We start from the raw sequence: 17060 nt of genomic DNA, 5'->3' as shown, positions 1-17060 counted from the left end.
ATTATACAGATTTGATATTACTATATAGAGTGCAGCTATATGCAGATTATACCGATTTGATATTACTATATAGAGTGCAGCTATATGCAGATTATACCGATTTGATATTACTATATAAAGTGCAGCTATATGCAGATTATACAGATTTGATATTACTATGTAGAGTGTAGCTATATGCAGATTATACCGATTTGATATTACTATATGGAGTGCAGCTATATGCAGACTGAGGGGAGATCTGCACTGCCTTTACCGAGTCTCAGATACTGTAACAGGAAATGTGACCTCATTCTGCTGTCAGCCTCTAACTGCTCAGACTATTTTGAAAGGAAACAAGAGGGCTGAAAAGCGAGATGCCTCTCCCAAGATTTCAGAGGCTCCCTGGGAACTCAGACAGCCAGTAACTATATACAAGAGGCACAGAAGCGGAGATAGACCCTAGCAGCTCTGCAATTAAACCATGAATGCCGTCACAGCAAGGAACACATAGGAAGAAGTGACATTTCTTGCAAACTTTTTCTAAGAGTGGTAACTAACAGTTTGCACATTTATGAAGAGAGCTGACAGGTTCCTGACATCTCTAGCAATCAAAGGGTTAATATAAAAGGAATTCTCTCTCTTTTTTTTAGTCAAAAATTTTGGTAAGTTATTATTCTAACTAGTACCTTTTATCATGCAAAGTTCTAAAATATTGTGCATCTTTTATGACATAGTTTTAAAATGTAAAGCTAAATAGTATCCCCCTGTTATGATATAGAAATTAAATGTAATTTTTAAGTATTGGAAAAATAGATTTGATTTTAATATTAAAGGGACATTCTGGTCAAAATTGAAATGCACATAAATGAATTACATCTTTGAATAGAAACGTATTTGCAATATACCTGTATTGGCAAAAATGCTTTTAGTAAACATTATTACTGTTTTAGTATTAACATTATCTCTCTGCATGTGCATGTTAAGCACAGCTAGATATTCTCAGTGCACCCACATTTTAAATACTGCAGCTGCTCAGTGGGGCTTGTATCATGTCAGTAATTAACAGTCATTACCATTACTTAGGCTCTCTGAGCAAGTGCTGTGTTTAAAATACTGGTGCATGGTGCATACTTAAATATGCTTTTGAAACAGCTATAGATTGTATTACAAAATATTTTGCTAATACAGTACATGTATATTGCAAAAAAATGTTATATTCAAAACTGATTATCCCTTTAACTGTAATATTAAATTCCAATTGTATCTTTCATAAATTGTCCACATTAGTCCATCACAATACTGAGGTGGATGCAGTGAATAATGATGCATCATCACTTAGTGGAATATATTCTTAGCAAAGTAGAAGCACAACACTTTGCTTTAGCCCCATTTTACAAAAGTAATGCTTTAAAGGTAGGGTGACCATATTGCTGCTTTAAAAGGGGACACTTATGAAAAATACATATGTCAGGGCTGTTTTCAGGGCTGTTTAAAGAAATGTTTTGTATAAGAACCCTGACATATGTATTTTTCATATGGTCCCTTTTTAAAGCGACAATATGGTCACCCTATTTAAAAGACCTTTTAAAAATTCTATAAATGAGCAGGTTTAAACACATTGGAAATGTTTTTTTTCTTGAAACAAATTGTAACAATTTATTTTTTAATATAAATTAAAACTAATACAGCAGTATCATGTGTGCAGAACCCACTAATCTCATTGGCTGATAAGGACTAATCCCACTACTGCATTGGGGAGGGGTGAAACAACAACTAAAATATTTTTATCAAGTATAACAGAAAAGATTGTCATATGAAGAAAATAAAAAAAATACAAAACTTAAGCTTCATTACAATATGTATTGTTTTAAATCTATGGTCTTAGAAATTGTTTCTATATTTATTTTGCAAGAGATTAACTGGATTGTAATTATTGCACAGAGCAGATATTGTGTATTTGATCATAGATGAGTTTATACGTGGCCCTGAAACAGGATGAAGACTGCATAAGATCTACATCCGTTGCTAATGTTGTGTCATAGCACAAAAACAATTAGCAACCTGTAATACACAGAATAACATTTGCAGCAGCCTTGTATCGTCATAAGGCCAGGGGCCACAAGTTTGGTCCTTCCATAGCTGGCCTCTTTTATTTTTTCTTCCTTCCCTTTAGTAGCAATATTGCTTATTGGGCTGTAACTTTGTACTGATATACCTGTATATGAAAAAACATTAATCTAATTAAAGGGACAGTCTAGTCCAAAAAAATACGTTCATGCTTCAGATAGGGCATGTAATTTTAAACAATTTTCCAATTTACTTTTATCACCAATTTTTCTTTGTTCTCTTGGTATTCTTAGTTGAAAGCTTAATTTAGGAGGTTCATATGCTAATTTCTTAGACCTTGAAGGCCGCCTCTTAAGAATGCATTTTAAAAGGTTTTTCACCACTAGAGGGTGTTAGTTCATGTTTTTCATATAGATAACACTGTGCTCGTGCACGTGAAGTTACCTGGGAGCCATCACTGATTGGCTAAACTGCAAGTCTGTCAAAAGAACAAATAAAGGGGCAGTCTGCAGAGGCTTAGATACAAGATAAGCACAGAGGTAAAAAATATATAAATATAACTGTGTTGGTTATGCAAAACTAGGGAATGGGTAAACAAGGGATTATCTATCTTTTAAAACAATAACAATTCTGGCGTAGACTGTCCCTTTAAGGATCTTTACACTAGAAATATATATCATTGCAACCTGTTGCCTATCACATATTGGGAACGAATTATCCCCTGTTCCTGCGCGAGCCTTTAGGCTCACCGGAAACAGCAGTTATGAAGCAGCGGTCTAAAAACCCCTGCTTCATAACTGATCCGCTGCCTCTGAGGCTGCGGTCTGCAATTGGCCCGATCCTATACAATCTGGCTGATTGACACCCCCTGCTAGCGGACAATTGGCGTATGCTGTCGGCATTCAGTGATGTCTGTCGGACATGATACACTACAGCGTAGGACCCACTGACTCATATACAAAAACTCACATGTCTAGCTAACTCATTGCTCTTTTTTCCAGTTGTGCAGTATAGAACCTGACAGTCCAGTTATTTGACTGCATGTCCAGTAAAATGAATGTTCAGTTTTGCCTCTTTTGTTATTTAATTATGTGATACAACAAATATTAAAGTCTTAATACATAACAAATCTTGAACCTCTTAAATTGACATTTGTTCATTGTATTTCATAAACATATTTTAACAGAGTGGGGAGATATTCAGACTTTAAAAGATGCAAATTAATTCTACTTAGAGAAATTTAAAGGTACATGACATAATTTATATAAGTGAATACAGTATTTAATATAAATACAGGTGAAACTCGAAAAATTTGAATATCATGCAAAAGTTCATTTATTTCACTAATGCAACTTAAAAGGTGAAACTAATATATGAGATAGACTCATTACATGCAAAGCAAGATAGTTCAAGCCGTGATTTGTCATAATTGTGATGATAATGGCTTACAGCTCATGAAAACCCCAAATCCACAATCTCAGAAAATTAGAATATTGTGAAAAGGTGCAATATTCTAGGCTCAAAGTGTCCCACTCTAATCAGCTAATTAAGTCATAACACCTGCAAAGGGTTCCTGAGGAATGGGTAATAAGGGGAATATCTATCTTTTTAAACAATAAAAATTTTCATCTAGACTGTCCCTTTAAATACATAGTCAAAGTTGTGCTCCTGTGTCTCTCCAAATGAGGAGGCATATATAAGTATGCTCTAATCACCTGGAACAGAAATAGTGTTTCCAGGAGTGCAAATAGGACATTGTTCTTAATCTTAATCCATTTGTAGAAGTTAAAAACAGTAAAAGAGGACAAGTTGATTTTAGGGGACTATTTTACTTTTATGCTAGAATATCACTTTCAGTTATGGTGATTATAAGGTCTAAATTAAACAGTCATTATTCAGACAGAGCATTCAACTAACTATCCAATTTTCTTTTATTATCAAATAAGCTTTGTTCTCTTGGTATCCTTTGTTGAAGAGTAAATCTAGGTAGGCTGATTGGAGCTTGTGAGCGTGTACATATCTTTAGCAGTCTATGGTATCAGTGTTTGCAATTATTTATAACATTGCTGTAAACATTGTTGCAAACACTGGCGCCAGATAGCTTAAGACATATGCTTGCTCCTGAGCTCACCTACAATTACTTACAAGGGATGCCAAGAGAACTAAGCAAAACTGATAAAAGAAATAATTTGAAAAGTTGTTTAAAATGTAACGCTTTAGCCAATCCATTTAAAGGGACTGTCTATTCCAGAATTTGTATTGTTTAAAAAGATAGATAATCCCTTTATTACTCATTCCCCAGTTTTGCATAACCAACACAGTTATAGAAATACACTTTTTACCTCTGTGATTACCTTGTATTTAAGCTTCTGCAGACTGCCCCTTATTTCAGTTCTTTTGACAGACTTGCATTTTAGCCAATCAGTGCTGACTCATTAATAAATCCACAGGAGTAAGCATAATGTTATTTAAATAGCATACATTAACTAGCGCTGTCTAGCTGTAAAAAACTGTTAACATAAGGGGCGCAATCACATATACGGCGCAGGATTTGGCGCAAGCGTGGGAACCCACGCCGCCTGTAATTTCACCTTGCACATCGGGGTATTACATATACTGCGCCGTTAGATGCTAAACTGGCGTAAGTAGGACAAACTGGCGATCTTCTGAAATGTGCGCAAATACACATTTTAGTCGTCGCAAGTAACTTACGCCAGTATTTTATCCACGGAAAGTGTCAATAAAGAGTAGTTTTATGCAAATTAGGCTAACACTCGTAAAAATGAACCGCGATTTCATATAAAAATGCGACACGTAATTACGCTATTCAAAATTCATATATAAACCCATATATAAAGAGATGAAGGTAATACAATTATGATTTCCCATTGTTCTCGCCTCCAAGTATTGTTGATTGTTTTGAGAACAAATTTAAAGTAAATAATGATAATGTACCTACAAGCTCAATCCATTTGATTATGTTGTGGCTTCAAACTATTTCAAATACACAAATAAACCTTAAAAACCAATATCATAGTATACTGTCCCTTTAACCTTGAGATGCTGCTTAAATGTATGTGTTTGTTAAGGCTTCCAGGGAGTTACATTGCTTTTTTAGTCAGTGCAAGGGTTGCTGCGCCTGCAATTTGTGGCGAGATGAGAATGGAGTAGATTTTCTGAATTCTGCGCGCGTAAGTCCTTACGCTGTACATTGGATACCAAATTGCGCGTCTGTTCTATGTTAGTCTATGGTAAAAAAAAATACGTCCGAAGGGTGAAATATACGCGCGTAACTTGTATGCTACGCCGTATATGTAATACCAAAATTGCGTAAAATCTGGCGTTGCCGGCTTTTGCGGGTGACGCTGCATATGTAATGGAGGCCAAGATTAGAGGCTGCGTTTAAGGGCTTAGAAATAAGCATATGAGCCTACCTATGTTTAGCTTTCAACAAAGAATACTAAGAAAACAAAGCAAATTTGATGATAAAAGTAAATTGGAAAGTTGCTTAAAATTGCATGCCCTATCTGAGTCATGAAAGTTTAATTTTGACTAGACTGTACCTTTAAGTTTAATTTTGACTTTACTGTCTCTTATATCAAGCTCTGAACTTAGAATAATACATCTTGTTCCATGATAACTGCAACTGCATTAATACCCTTTTCTTTCTGCTAGTTTGACAGTTAGATTTTCTACCTTATGTAGCTATGTGTTTCTTCTTCAGCAAATAACACAACTTAATAATTTAGGAATTTCAGACATGCACAGTTATCTTAAGTGCCACTGCTGTTATCCAACATGCTACTTAAGTGCTTTGGAAAGAACAATATAAAAAAAAAAACCCAGAGACCTATATTTACAGGACATGAAAAATAAAACAAAATGTTTCCTCTTTTATTGAGTATTTATGCAGATTTTAAATTTGTGTTACAAAATATACTTTTAACCTCATAGAATGACATAATCTGCTAAATCTGCAAACATGAGTTAAATAATCCATCTTTATAGCGAATATTAAAGGCATATGGAATTAATAACATGAAATTGGATAGAGAATGTAATACTAATATTTTGGATTTTTAACTATTGTAAATTGCTGCATTTTGGGGGAGCAGAGAAAGTTACATTTGCAGCTTTAAAGGCTGCTCACCGACCACCAAAATACATTTTTAGTGTTTGGGTATCTTCTAAGATTATTACTATTTATAGAATAGAGGATATTTTTCACTTATAGGTGTCCCAAAGAAAGTGAAATGTCACTTTTGTACTGTTCTATATGATATTAATATTTCACACTTTCATGCCGCTATAAATCTGTGTAGATACACTTAAGACGGTCCTATTTATTATGTTGCGAGCGGACACTATACAATGTAGCGGATCATGTCTGCTGCACATCGATAAATGCCGACAGCATACACTCTCGACATTTATCATTGCACCAGCAGTTCTTGTGAACTGCTGGTGCAATACCGCCCCCTGCAGATTCGGATTTTGGCCGCTAGCAGGGGGTGTTAATCAACCCGATTGTATTTGATCGGGTTGATTTCTGCCCGCCGCCTGAGAGCAGGCGAACAGGTTATGGAGCAGCGGTCTTTAGACCACTGCTTCATAACTTCTGTTTCCGTGAGCCTGAAGGCTCGCCGGAAACACGGGGCATCAACCTCCATACGGAGCTTGATAAATAGGCCCCAATATAAAACAGTGCTCCCAACCATCATGCGTTTGGCAGGAGAAGCCTGATTCAGGGCTTTATTCTGTTCAACCTCCTGTCACTCTTCTTTCCCTTTAAATATCCTGGTTGAAACTGGGAATTGCCTGTCCATATCTCCTGAAATTCCCTGCCCTTCCCTCCCCTTTTCATGAACACCCTCTCCATGAACACTCTCTCCATGAACACTCTCTCCATGAACACCCTCTCCATGAACACCCTCTCCATGAACACTCTCTCCATGAACACTCTCTCCATGAACACCCTCTCCATGAACACCCTCTCCATGAACACCCTCTCCATGAACACCCTCACCATGAACACTCTCTCCATGAACACCCTCTCCATGAACACCCTCTCCATGAACACCCTCTCCATGAACACCCTCTCCATGAACACTCTCTCCATGAACACCCTCTCCATGAACACTCTCTCCATGAACACCCTCTCCATGAACACCCTCTCCATGAACACCCTCTCCATGAACACTCTCTCCATGAACACTCTCTCCATGACCTGCCCAGCAACACCCTTACAATGGCTTCATAGCCAGGTTATTGCAGTTCTAACGTTTTGTCTCCCATAGTCAACATACAATACAATCCAGGAAAATTTTGAATATATGTATTAAAAGTACTAAACTGAGCAGACACACAAGTACTCTCACAAAGAGCAGTTCAGTTTATCTCCAAGTTTCGAAACTTGATCAGTGCAACATCTCATTAGATGCACAGACCAGATTTTCATTCTAATTAAGGATTCATTTTGGTGGCTGTGCTTAGAAGCCTAACATAATCATAATATGTATTTACATACCTTAAAAGAATTTGGCACTCAAAAATGTTCTACAGCCCATGTAAAAGAACAATATTTATAGTTTGAATAGCTTTTTTCTACCTGAAAAGTGTGAAGTTTTAAATGAAACTAATAGTGCAATATTATTTGTGAATTTCTTCCTAATGTTTATTGCTTATTGGCTTATTGGCATACAGCTAGGGTTGCCACCTCGGTCACTTATGAGTTACACATGCTTCAGGGTGTGCAGGGAGGTGCACAATGCATGTTGCCTTCTGCACACCCTGCAACATGTGTAACTAATAGGTGTTCAGGAAAACATGGCAGAGGCAGCAACCCTACATACAGCTGTATTAGTTTTAATTTAAACAGCTTTTATTGCTGCACTTTCATACGGATGATAGCATTTTTTTTTTTAAAGGACATAAAAGTTCAAAAAGAAAAAGTTCTAATACATTATTTGTTCATTATTTATTGTTTTTATTGTTGCACTGCTGATTGCACATAACTGTGTTTAGTCCCTGAGCATAGGGGCAGCAATGTACTAGTGGGAACTAGCTTAACACTTCTGGTGAGCCAATGACAAGAGGAAAATAGGTGCATCCATCAATCAGCAGCTAGTTCCAAGTAGCCTACCTAGATATGCTTTTCAACAAAGGATAGAACAGAAGATAGTATATTTAACAAAAGATTTAGTAGATTAAAGTCTTTTAAAATAGCACGCTCTAAATGAACCATAACAATTTCAATTTGACTTGAAGGTCCCTTTAAACACATTAATAAAATCACTTTATTCAGTGCATGAAAGATATGTGTCTTTTTATATATAAACCATTTGGCTACAGTTTGTAAGTGGTACACTGGCAGGAATCTTGCTAAAATACAAATTAAAAGTTTATAATATGTAAACCAATTTTTGTGTATAATTTCTAAATGTATTATATTCCAGTATACAACTCAATATCAATATCTATCTATTATCTACACAGTATAAGGCTTCCAAAATGGAGGGAATGCATCCTCTGATGTCGACGCCTGTATCAGCAAAACGTATGTATTTTTGTATGTCAAATGTTTATTATATTTCATTATCAAAATTTCATTAAAATGTGTTTTTATGCAATGTGAAATATATGTATAATATAACAGTAATAAAAAAAAAACTGCTCAAACACAATCATCAACACAGTATGTTGGTAATGGTCAGCAGGAACATAGTATGTTTGTATTGACCAATAAGAACATGGTATGTTGGTAGTAGCAAGTAGGAACACTATTTGTGGATACTGGACAGCAGGAACACAGTATGCAAGTATTAACCAACAGGAACACAGTATGTGTGTGCTGGTCAGCAGTAATATAGTATAAAAATAATGGCCAGCAGGAACACAGTATGTGAGTAGCAGCCAATAGAATCAATCACCAATAAGCATAGCACCTCCTGTGCAGTGCATGCTGATACAAGGATGCTGTCCAGCCTTCATTTACATATCCACAGTCACACAACAGCACTTTTGAAGATAAAAACAACCTTTATTACCAATACAACTGGGTCGTGTATAAGGCGACATTTTGGCACCTGGCCCTTACTCATGCATGATTAAGGGCCAGGTGCCCGAAACTTCACCTTATACATGTTGTATACCAGTTGTATTGGTAATAAAGGTTGTTTTTATCTTCAAAAGCGCTGCTGTGTTTGGATAAGCCAATAGAATCACAGCATGCGTGTTGTGTCCATGAGGAACCTGAAATATTTTGGCTAATACAGACTCCCTATAGCGGTCAACATATTTAAATGAAAACCTTGGCATAATAACCTCAGGTTACCCTGATATGCTCCATCTAGGAGTTTAAGTATTTTTAACTTAGCATATATGTGGTGTGTCTGTTTGTTACAATATCTCAATAGAGTATTTGCTTGAATGATGTATATATGAAACAATTTTGACACAATTTTTTCGTATTTTATGCACTTTCTTATACAGCAGTAAAGGTGCAGCAAACCTTTTTCTGCACATTGTTTCTTTTGTGCTTGTCTTGTGTTACTATCATATCAAACCTACCAATTCTCTAATACCTAAAATAACCCCACTCAAAAGAGGATTACCATATCAGCATTTATCCCTCTATACGGCATAACTGAGGCACATTACCTCTAAACATGATGTCAAACAAGAGGATGGTATGAGGTTATAACATTAACCCCTTCACACAGTCAGGACGTTCCATGCTGTCCTAACAGTGCTGGGCTTTAACGGTGTTAGGACGCCATAGATAGTCCTGCTGCCCTCCCCCACTTTGATACAATCAAGAATCAGACTAGCAGTGTAGGCAGTCCCCCATGATCTGATCCCGGCCTTGGAATCATGTATCACATCGACAATCTCGTGATTTAATTTTTACAGCAAGTGTTGCCTGTACAAAGGGGTTAATTGACCTATATTTGGATCCACCTTCTAAAGAAAAGCACTTTTATTTGTCCGATTGATCTGAAAATAACGTGATTAGAATGCCCAACATAGATCTTCTACCTATATGCAGAACCATCAATTGCGCAATAATAGCCATTCACACACCCAGCCTACACAGGTAGTTGAGAGTAGCAGGATAACCTGAAAGAAAAAGCATCAGACTTATTGTATCAGCCCTGCCTTATGTCGGCCAGGGGCAAAGGTGAGGAGGGGATTGTATACCCCCTGATGCTAATAACACATACACAGTTGGGATTTAACCCACTTGATGGTCAGTAGCACACACAGCAGTGTTGTAACACCTCCTATAACTTTCAGTAACACATAAGCCAGCAACTTTATTTTTAACCCTAATTGACAGCCAGTGACACAAGGGGCAGTACAGACACACTGTTCCTTTTTTTGGGCCATATTTGTTATATATAGAGGTATGTGATGCCTTTAAAATGTAATTTCCACTCAGGCGACTTTAGAAACATCTGGATATATAAGAGTTCAGTAAGGTTCAGTAGGGATGGGCGAATGTTTTAAAATAAATAAAAATTTAAAACTAATTTCTATACATTCTTTCATTTTAATTGAATTTTGAATGTTTATATAAGATTCTAACATTCTATTTTTCGAATTTTTGGTTTCGAATTTTCAATAACATTCGAAAATATTTGTTCAAATATTTGTTCAAAGAATGTTTAACTATGTATTTTATGTCACATTTCATTTGTTTTAACTGAATAGAATTTTTAATATTCGATTTTGTTTTCTAAATTGTTTTTTCAATCTACAATTATATTTCTAGTCTCCAACTGTGTCTTATAAATGTAATTTCAATTCTAAATAGTATTTCTAGTCTACAACTGTGTTTTATTAATGCAATATTTGATTTTGAATGCTCATAATAAATCAAATAAACACATTCAATTTTCAAATATGTATATTTTATTTATTACGTACAAATCAAAAGTGACATTCGAAAACTGTAAATAACATTCAATTTTTAAAAAAAAAAAATTTTTAATTTTTATTTAACATATCCAGGTACAGCCAAAATTCGGGAAAACAAGAAATCAAAAAGTTATACAAAATAAAACAAAACTCAACATTCTCCAATAATTATGTATAGCTCTACATAACTTTTTCTTTCTCTTTTTCTTTCCCTCTAGTTCTGTCATAAGTCCACAGGATACTGGACTATTTTAAGTTATCTCCCCATTCCACCCCATAAGGAAAAAAAAAGAAAAAAAAAAAAGAAAGGGTTGTTCTCACTCATTCTCCCCCCTACCTCCATTCTATTTAAACTTTATAGAATTCGATTATAGAATTTTTAAGAAAATATTCGTTCTTATCAACATTCGATTATGTAAATCAAATTTCTACAATAACATTCATTCTAACATTCAAACTAAAATATAAACACATTCGTCTATCCCCCCCTAGAGTTCAGTATTTTTGTATAGATTTTACTTGACAGCTTGCTGAAATACTGAACTGTTTTATTGATTGCTGGATTAGCCCTAGGTTCTTCTAAAAGACAAGTCAGTCCTGATGTCAACGCTACAGGATGGAGATGGTGCACGGGTGTAGGAAATGTTTTCTCAATACTCATTAGGCCTCTTAATACCACCTGGAAACCGTTTGAGAGCCACAGTTTACTTAAGCATTGCTGCTGACCATATATGTACCCAGCAGGACAATGCTCAATGCCACTAAACATGCATTCTCTCAAGGTGACCCTTTATTCCAGTGACCTGTACAGTACAATAAAGCATCCATAGAATCAAGAGGATTAGGTTTGCATCATAAATATGTCTGTGTGTGTGTGGGGGTGGGGGTGGGTTACAGAATCTATTCTATGCTATGAAGCCAGCATGGATCAATTTAAATAATTCCAGAACCTTGCTGAATATATTCTATGAAGAATTCAGAATGTTTTCAATGCAACAAATTGGAGTCTACCTGGTACTGGATAGTTGTACCTAATAAAATAGCCATAAAGTGTAGGTGGTAGTATGCCAGTTGGTTATATAAAATCTGATCTGAGTAGGTCTCACCAATGTCCCCTGTTATAAGAATTGAATCACCTAGAGGGAAATAATTTTTCTTGAAAAACAATAATAAAAATAAACCTGTTTATTCCGATTCTAAAGTTATAAGCAAGTGTATTTGGGCCTTATGGGCTGATTGCACATTGGCTGATAAACAGACCTCCTGCTGCTTTTCAGGAACATTGACAATTGTGTAGCTTTAATTAAAGAGTTACATACAGTAGGTGTGTGGATTCATTTTTGGCCCCAAGAGAATTGCACTGATTAGATTCTCATAAAAAATACCCTTAATTTGTTGTATGACAGGTTTAAAAAAACTGAAATCTTGAAACTGACTTTGTATTTCTCAACATGACTTGTAATTTTGAGAATTTTAGATTGGCTGATCTTAAAGAAATATATAACTCTATTTCCACCTGCTTGCAAGCAGACCCATTGACTTTTTTTTACTAAATAAGCTGGTTAAATTAAAGTATTCATCTACGCTTAGACTTCTGACCATTAGGATAAATTGCGCAAAACAATTAAAGGGATATGAAAACCAAAATATTTTGTTTGTAATCCAGACAGAGCGTACCATTTAAAAAATAAAAATACATTTCAATTTACTTCTGTTATCAAATTTGCTTTGTTCCCATGATATTCTGTGTTGAAGAGATACCTAGGTAGACATCTACAGCACTGCATGGCAGGAAATAATGCTGCCTTCTAGTGCTCTTGCAAATGGATAATATTCTTGCAAATTATGACTCTTAGGGAAGTCTTCCTAAGTGTGATGCAGGAATCCAGACGATGACCTGTTGCTCAGTGTGCCTAGAGGGATATGGCTGCACCTCACTGACGAGGCCCACCCTAGGCCGAAACGTACGTCTGGGTTTTGCTGTTTCTCTCGTTCAGAGAGGGATTGCCTGGTATTTCGGGGCTGGACCTCACTGTTAAGTCAGGATCAGACTGATATGCTACAGGAAAATTCTTCTCTGTGAAAGGCACACATTGAGCAAAAAGAGGCTGCTTCTAGGGTGGTAACTAGCCATAGAACAAGCTATTATGCTATTGTTCCTTCCCAGGTTGAGCGCGTCTCTCTTTTTATATATGCAAATTATGACTCTTAGGGAAGTCTCCCTAAGTGTGATGCGGGAATCCAGACATGGACCCGTTCCTCAGTGTCAGGGATAGGCACAGACAAAGGGTGTGGCGGACATTTTCCAAAGTACAGACCTTAGTGAAGGACACCAAGGTACATTTGAAATTACAAACATTATTTTAAAGGCTTGGTGTTATTATACTGATGCAGATACCACTAATCCTATAACCAGCCCTCCTCTGGCTATACCCATGTGCCAGTGTTACTACTGTGTCTTTGTATAGTGCTTGGTGTTATTATACTGATGCAGATACCACTGATCCTATAACCAGCCCTCCTCTGGCTATACCCATGAGCCAGTGTCACTACTGTGTTATTATATAGTGCTGGGTGTTATTATACTGATGCAGATACCACTGATCCAATAACCAGCCCTCCTCTGGCTATACCCATGTGCCAGTGTTACTACTGTGTCAATATATAGTGCTAGGTGTTATTATACAGATGCAGATACCACTGATCATATAACCAGCCCTCCTCTGGCTATACCCATGTGCCAGTGTCAATACTGTGTCATAATATAGTGCTGGGTGTTATTATACTGATGCAGATACCACTGACCCTATAACCAGCTCTCCTCTGGCTATACAAATGAGTCAGTGTCACTACTGTGTCATGATATAGTGCTGGGTGTTATTATACTGATGCAGATACCACTGATCCTATAACCGGCCCTCCTCTGGTAATACCCATGAGCCAGTGTTACTACTGTGTCAATATATAGTGCTAGGTGTTATTATACAGATGCAGATACCACTGATCATATAACCAGCCCTCCTCTGGCTATACCCATGTGCCAGTGTTACTACTGTGTCAATATATAGTGCTAGGTGTTATTATACAGATGCAGATACCACTGATCATATAACCAGCCCTCCTCTGGCTATACCCATGTGCCAGTGTCAATACTGTGTCATAATATAGTGCTGGGTGTTATTATACTGATGCAGATACCACTGACCCTATAACCAGCTCTCCTCTGGCTATACAAATGAGTCAGTGTCACTACTGTGTCATTATATAGTGCTGGGTGTTATTATACTGATGCAGATACCACTGATCCTATAACCAGCCCTCCTCTGGCTATACCCATGTGCCAGTGTCACTACTGTGTCATTATATAGTGCTGGGTGTTATTATACTGATGCAGATACCACTGATTCTATAACCAGCCCTCCTCTGGCTGTACCCATGTGCCAGTGTCACTACTGTGTCATTATATAGTGCTGGGTGTTATTATACTGATGCAGATGCCACTGATTCTATAACCAGCCCTTCTTTGGCTATACACATGTGCCAGTGTCACTACTGTGTCATTATATAGTGCTGGGTGTACAGTTATTATACTGATGCAGATACCACTGACCCTATAACCAGACCTCCTCTGGCTATATTCATGTGCCAGTGTCACTACTGTGTCATTATATAGTGCTGGGTGTTATTATACTGATGCAGATACCACTGACCCTATAACCAGCCCTTGTTTGGCTATACACATGTGCCAGTGTCACTACTGTGTCTTTATATAGTGCTGGGTGTTATTATACAGATGCAGATACCACTGACCCTATAACCAGCCCTTGTTTGGCTATACCCATGTGCCAGTGTCACTACTGTGCCTTTATATAGAGCTGGGTGTTATTATACAGATGCAGATACCACTGACCCTATTACCAGCCCTTGTCTGGCTATACCCATGTGCCAGTGTCACTACTGTATCATAATATAGTGCTGGGTGTTATTATACGGATGCAGATACCACTGATTTTATAACCAGCCCTCCTCTGGCTATACCCATGTGCCAGTGTCACTACTGTTTCATTATATAGCGCTGGGTGTTATTATACTGATGCAGATACCACTGATTTTATAACCAGCCCTCCTCTGGCTATACCCATGTGCCAGTGTCACTACTGTGTCATTATATAGCGCTGGGTGTTATTATACTGATGCAGATACCACTGATTTTATAACCAGCCCTCCTCTGGCTATACCCATGTGCCAGTGTCACTACTGTGTCATTATATAGCGCTGGGTGTTATTATACTGATGCAGATACCACTGATTTTATAACCAGCCCTCCTCTGGCTATACCCATGTGCCAGTGTCACTACTGTGTCATTATATAGTGCTGGGTGTTATTATACTGATGCAGATACCACTGATTTTATAACCAGCCCTCCTCTGGCTATACCCATGTGCCAGTGTCACTACTGTGTCATTATATAGCGCTGGGTGTTATTATACTGATGCAGATACCACTGACCCAATAATCAGCCCTTGTCTGACGATACGCATGTGCCAGTGTCACTACTGTGTCACTATATAGTGCTGGGTGTTATTATACAGATGCAGATACACGTCCAGTATTTCACTCAGGCTTTATTTATTCCATAACTTATCACCCAATATCGCTAGCAGTCTCTTGACAAGTCACTAACTTTATTCACACTACATATTTTTTTTTATTCCTATTATTTAATCAGAAAGAAAAGATATACAGTACTAAGGTTGTGGCGGACACTGTAAGGGCTACTCACGGACACCAGTGTCCGTGTACAGACACCTTGCCTATCCCTGCTCAGTGTGTCTAGAGGGATACTGCTGCACCTAACTGACGAGGCCCACAATAGGCCGAAACGTACGTCTGGGGTTTTGCCATTTCTCTTGTTCAGAGAGGGATTGCCTGGTATTTCGGGGCTGGACTGTGCTGTGAAGTCAGGATCAGACTGATATGCTACAGGAAAGTTATTTTCTGTGAAAGACACATGTTGAGCAAAAAGAGGCTGCTTCTTGGGTGGTAACTAGCCATAGAACAAGCTATTATGCTATTGTTCATTCCCAGGTTGAGCGCTTCTCTCTTTTTAATTATTCTTGCAAAACTGCTGCCACATGGTGCTCCAGAAATGGGCAGGTTCCTAAACATAAGTCCCTGCTTTTCAACAAAAGTTACCAAGAGAACAAATAAAAATTGATAATAGAAGTAAATTTAAAAGTTGTTTAAAATCACATGCTCTGATTAATGAAATAACATTTTTTGGTTTCATATTCCTTTAATAATGAAATTATGGAAAAGATTTCCGTATTGACTGATTCAGTTATTCAGATGTGTATTATATTGAAATGGGAAGGGCTTCTTGAGCAGGAAATGTAACACCACTCTATGATTTATCTGTGAAAGTTGATGTATTTTTGTAAGTTAAAGGGACATTAAACACTTTGAGATGGTAATATAAAATGATAAATTGTATATATAAAACAACTCTGCAATATACTTTCATTATTTATTTTGTCCTCTTTGCCTATGATTCCATTCTGAAATTGTGAGCTTTTCAGTTCCTGTTAGAAATGGAAGTGCAGAACATTGTTATATTCTACACAGCCATTGGCTGCACACTCTAGTGACCTATTTATAACTGACCCTATGGCCACAGCAGAGAAGGTAACACAAGTTACAACATGGCAGCTCCCAGTGTTTTATAGGCACTAAAACTTTACACTTATTTTGTCACTTTTTAAACAACTAATGAAACTTTAAAAAAATACATCTACATGTTAGTCATGGACTAATCTTTTCTTTGAATGCATCATTCTATCTAGCATGTATTTAGTGTTTAATGTCCCTTTAACTGCAAAATTGTACTGTTATTTGTTGAAAATGATCAATAAAGTTTATTAAAATTATAAAAAAAGAGATAGATAGATAGATAGATAGATAGATACATTAAAGGGACAGTTAATACCATCATTTTTGTTGTTTTAAAAGATAGATAATCCCTTAATTACCCATTCACAATTTTGCATAACCAACACAGTTATTATAATCCATGTTTTACCTCCGTGATTACCTT

The 17060-nt window shown here is 36.9% G+C and overlaps 1 protein-coding gene across 1 annotated transcript in view; it reads left to right on the top strand.

Moving 5' to 3' along the window:
- The first annotated feature begins 367 nt into the window (after window positions 1–367).
- Window positions 368–17060, top strand: part of TMEM71 (transmembrane protein 71) — a 75199-nt gene continuing 58506 nt past the window's right edge. The window contains exons 1-2 of the mRNA XM_053715367.1: window positions 368–641; window positions 8542–8602. Coding sequence (XP_053571342.1) covers window positions 8557–8602 — 46 coding nt within the window. The 5' untranslated portion in view covers window positions 368–641; window positions 8542–8556. The remainder of the gene's footprint in view (window positions 642–8541; window positions 8603–17060) is intronic.

This window comes from Bombina bombina, chromosome 5, assembly GCF_027579735.1.
Source record: "Bombina bombina isolate aBomBom1 chromosome 5, aBomBom1.pri, whole genome shotgun sequence".
NCBI classification, from domain to species: domain Eukaryota; kingdom Metazoa; phylum Chordata; class Amphibia; order Anura; family Bombinatoridae; genus Bombina; species Bombina bombina.
This window is presented reverse-complemented; position numbering and strand designations above follow the sequence as displayed.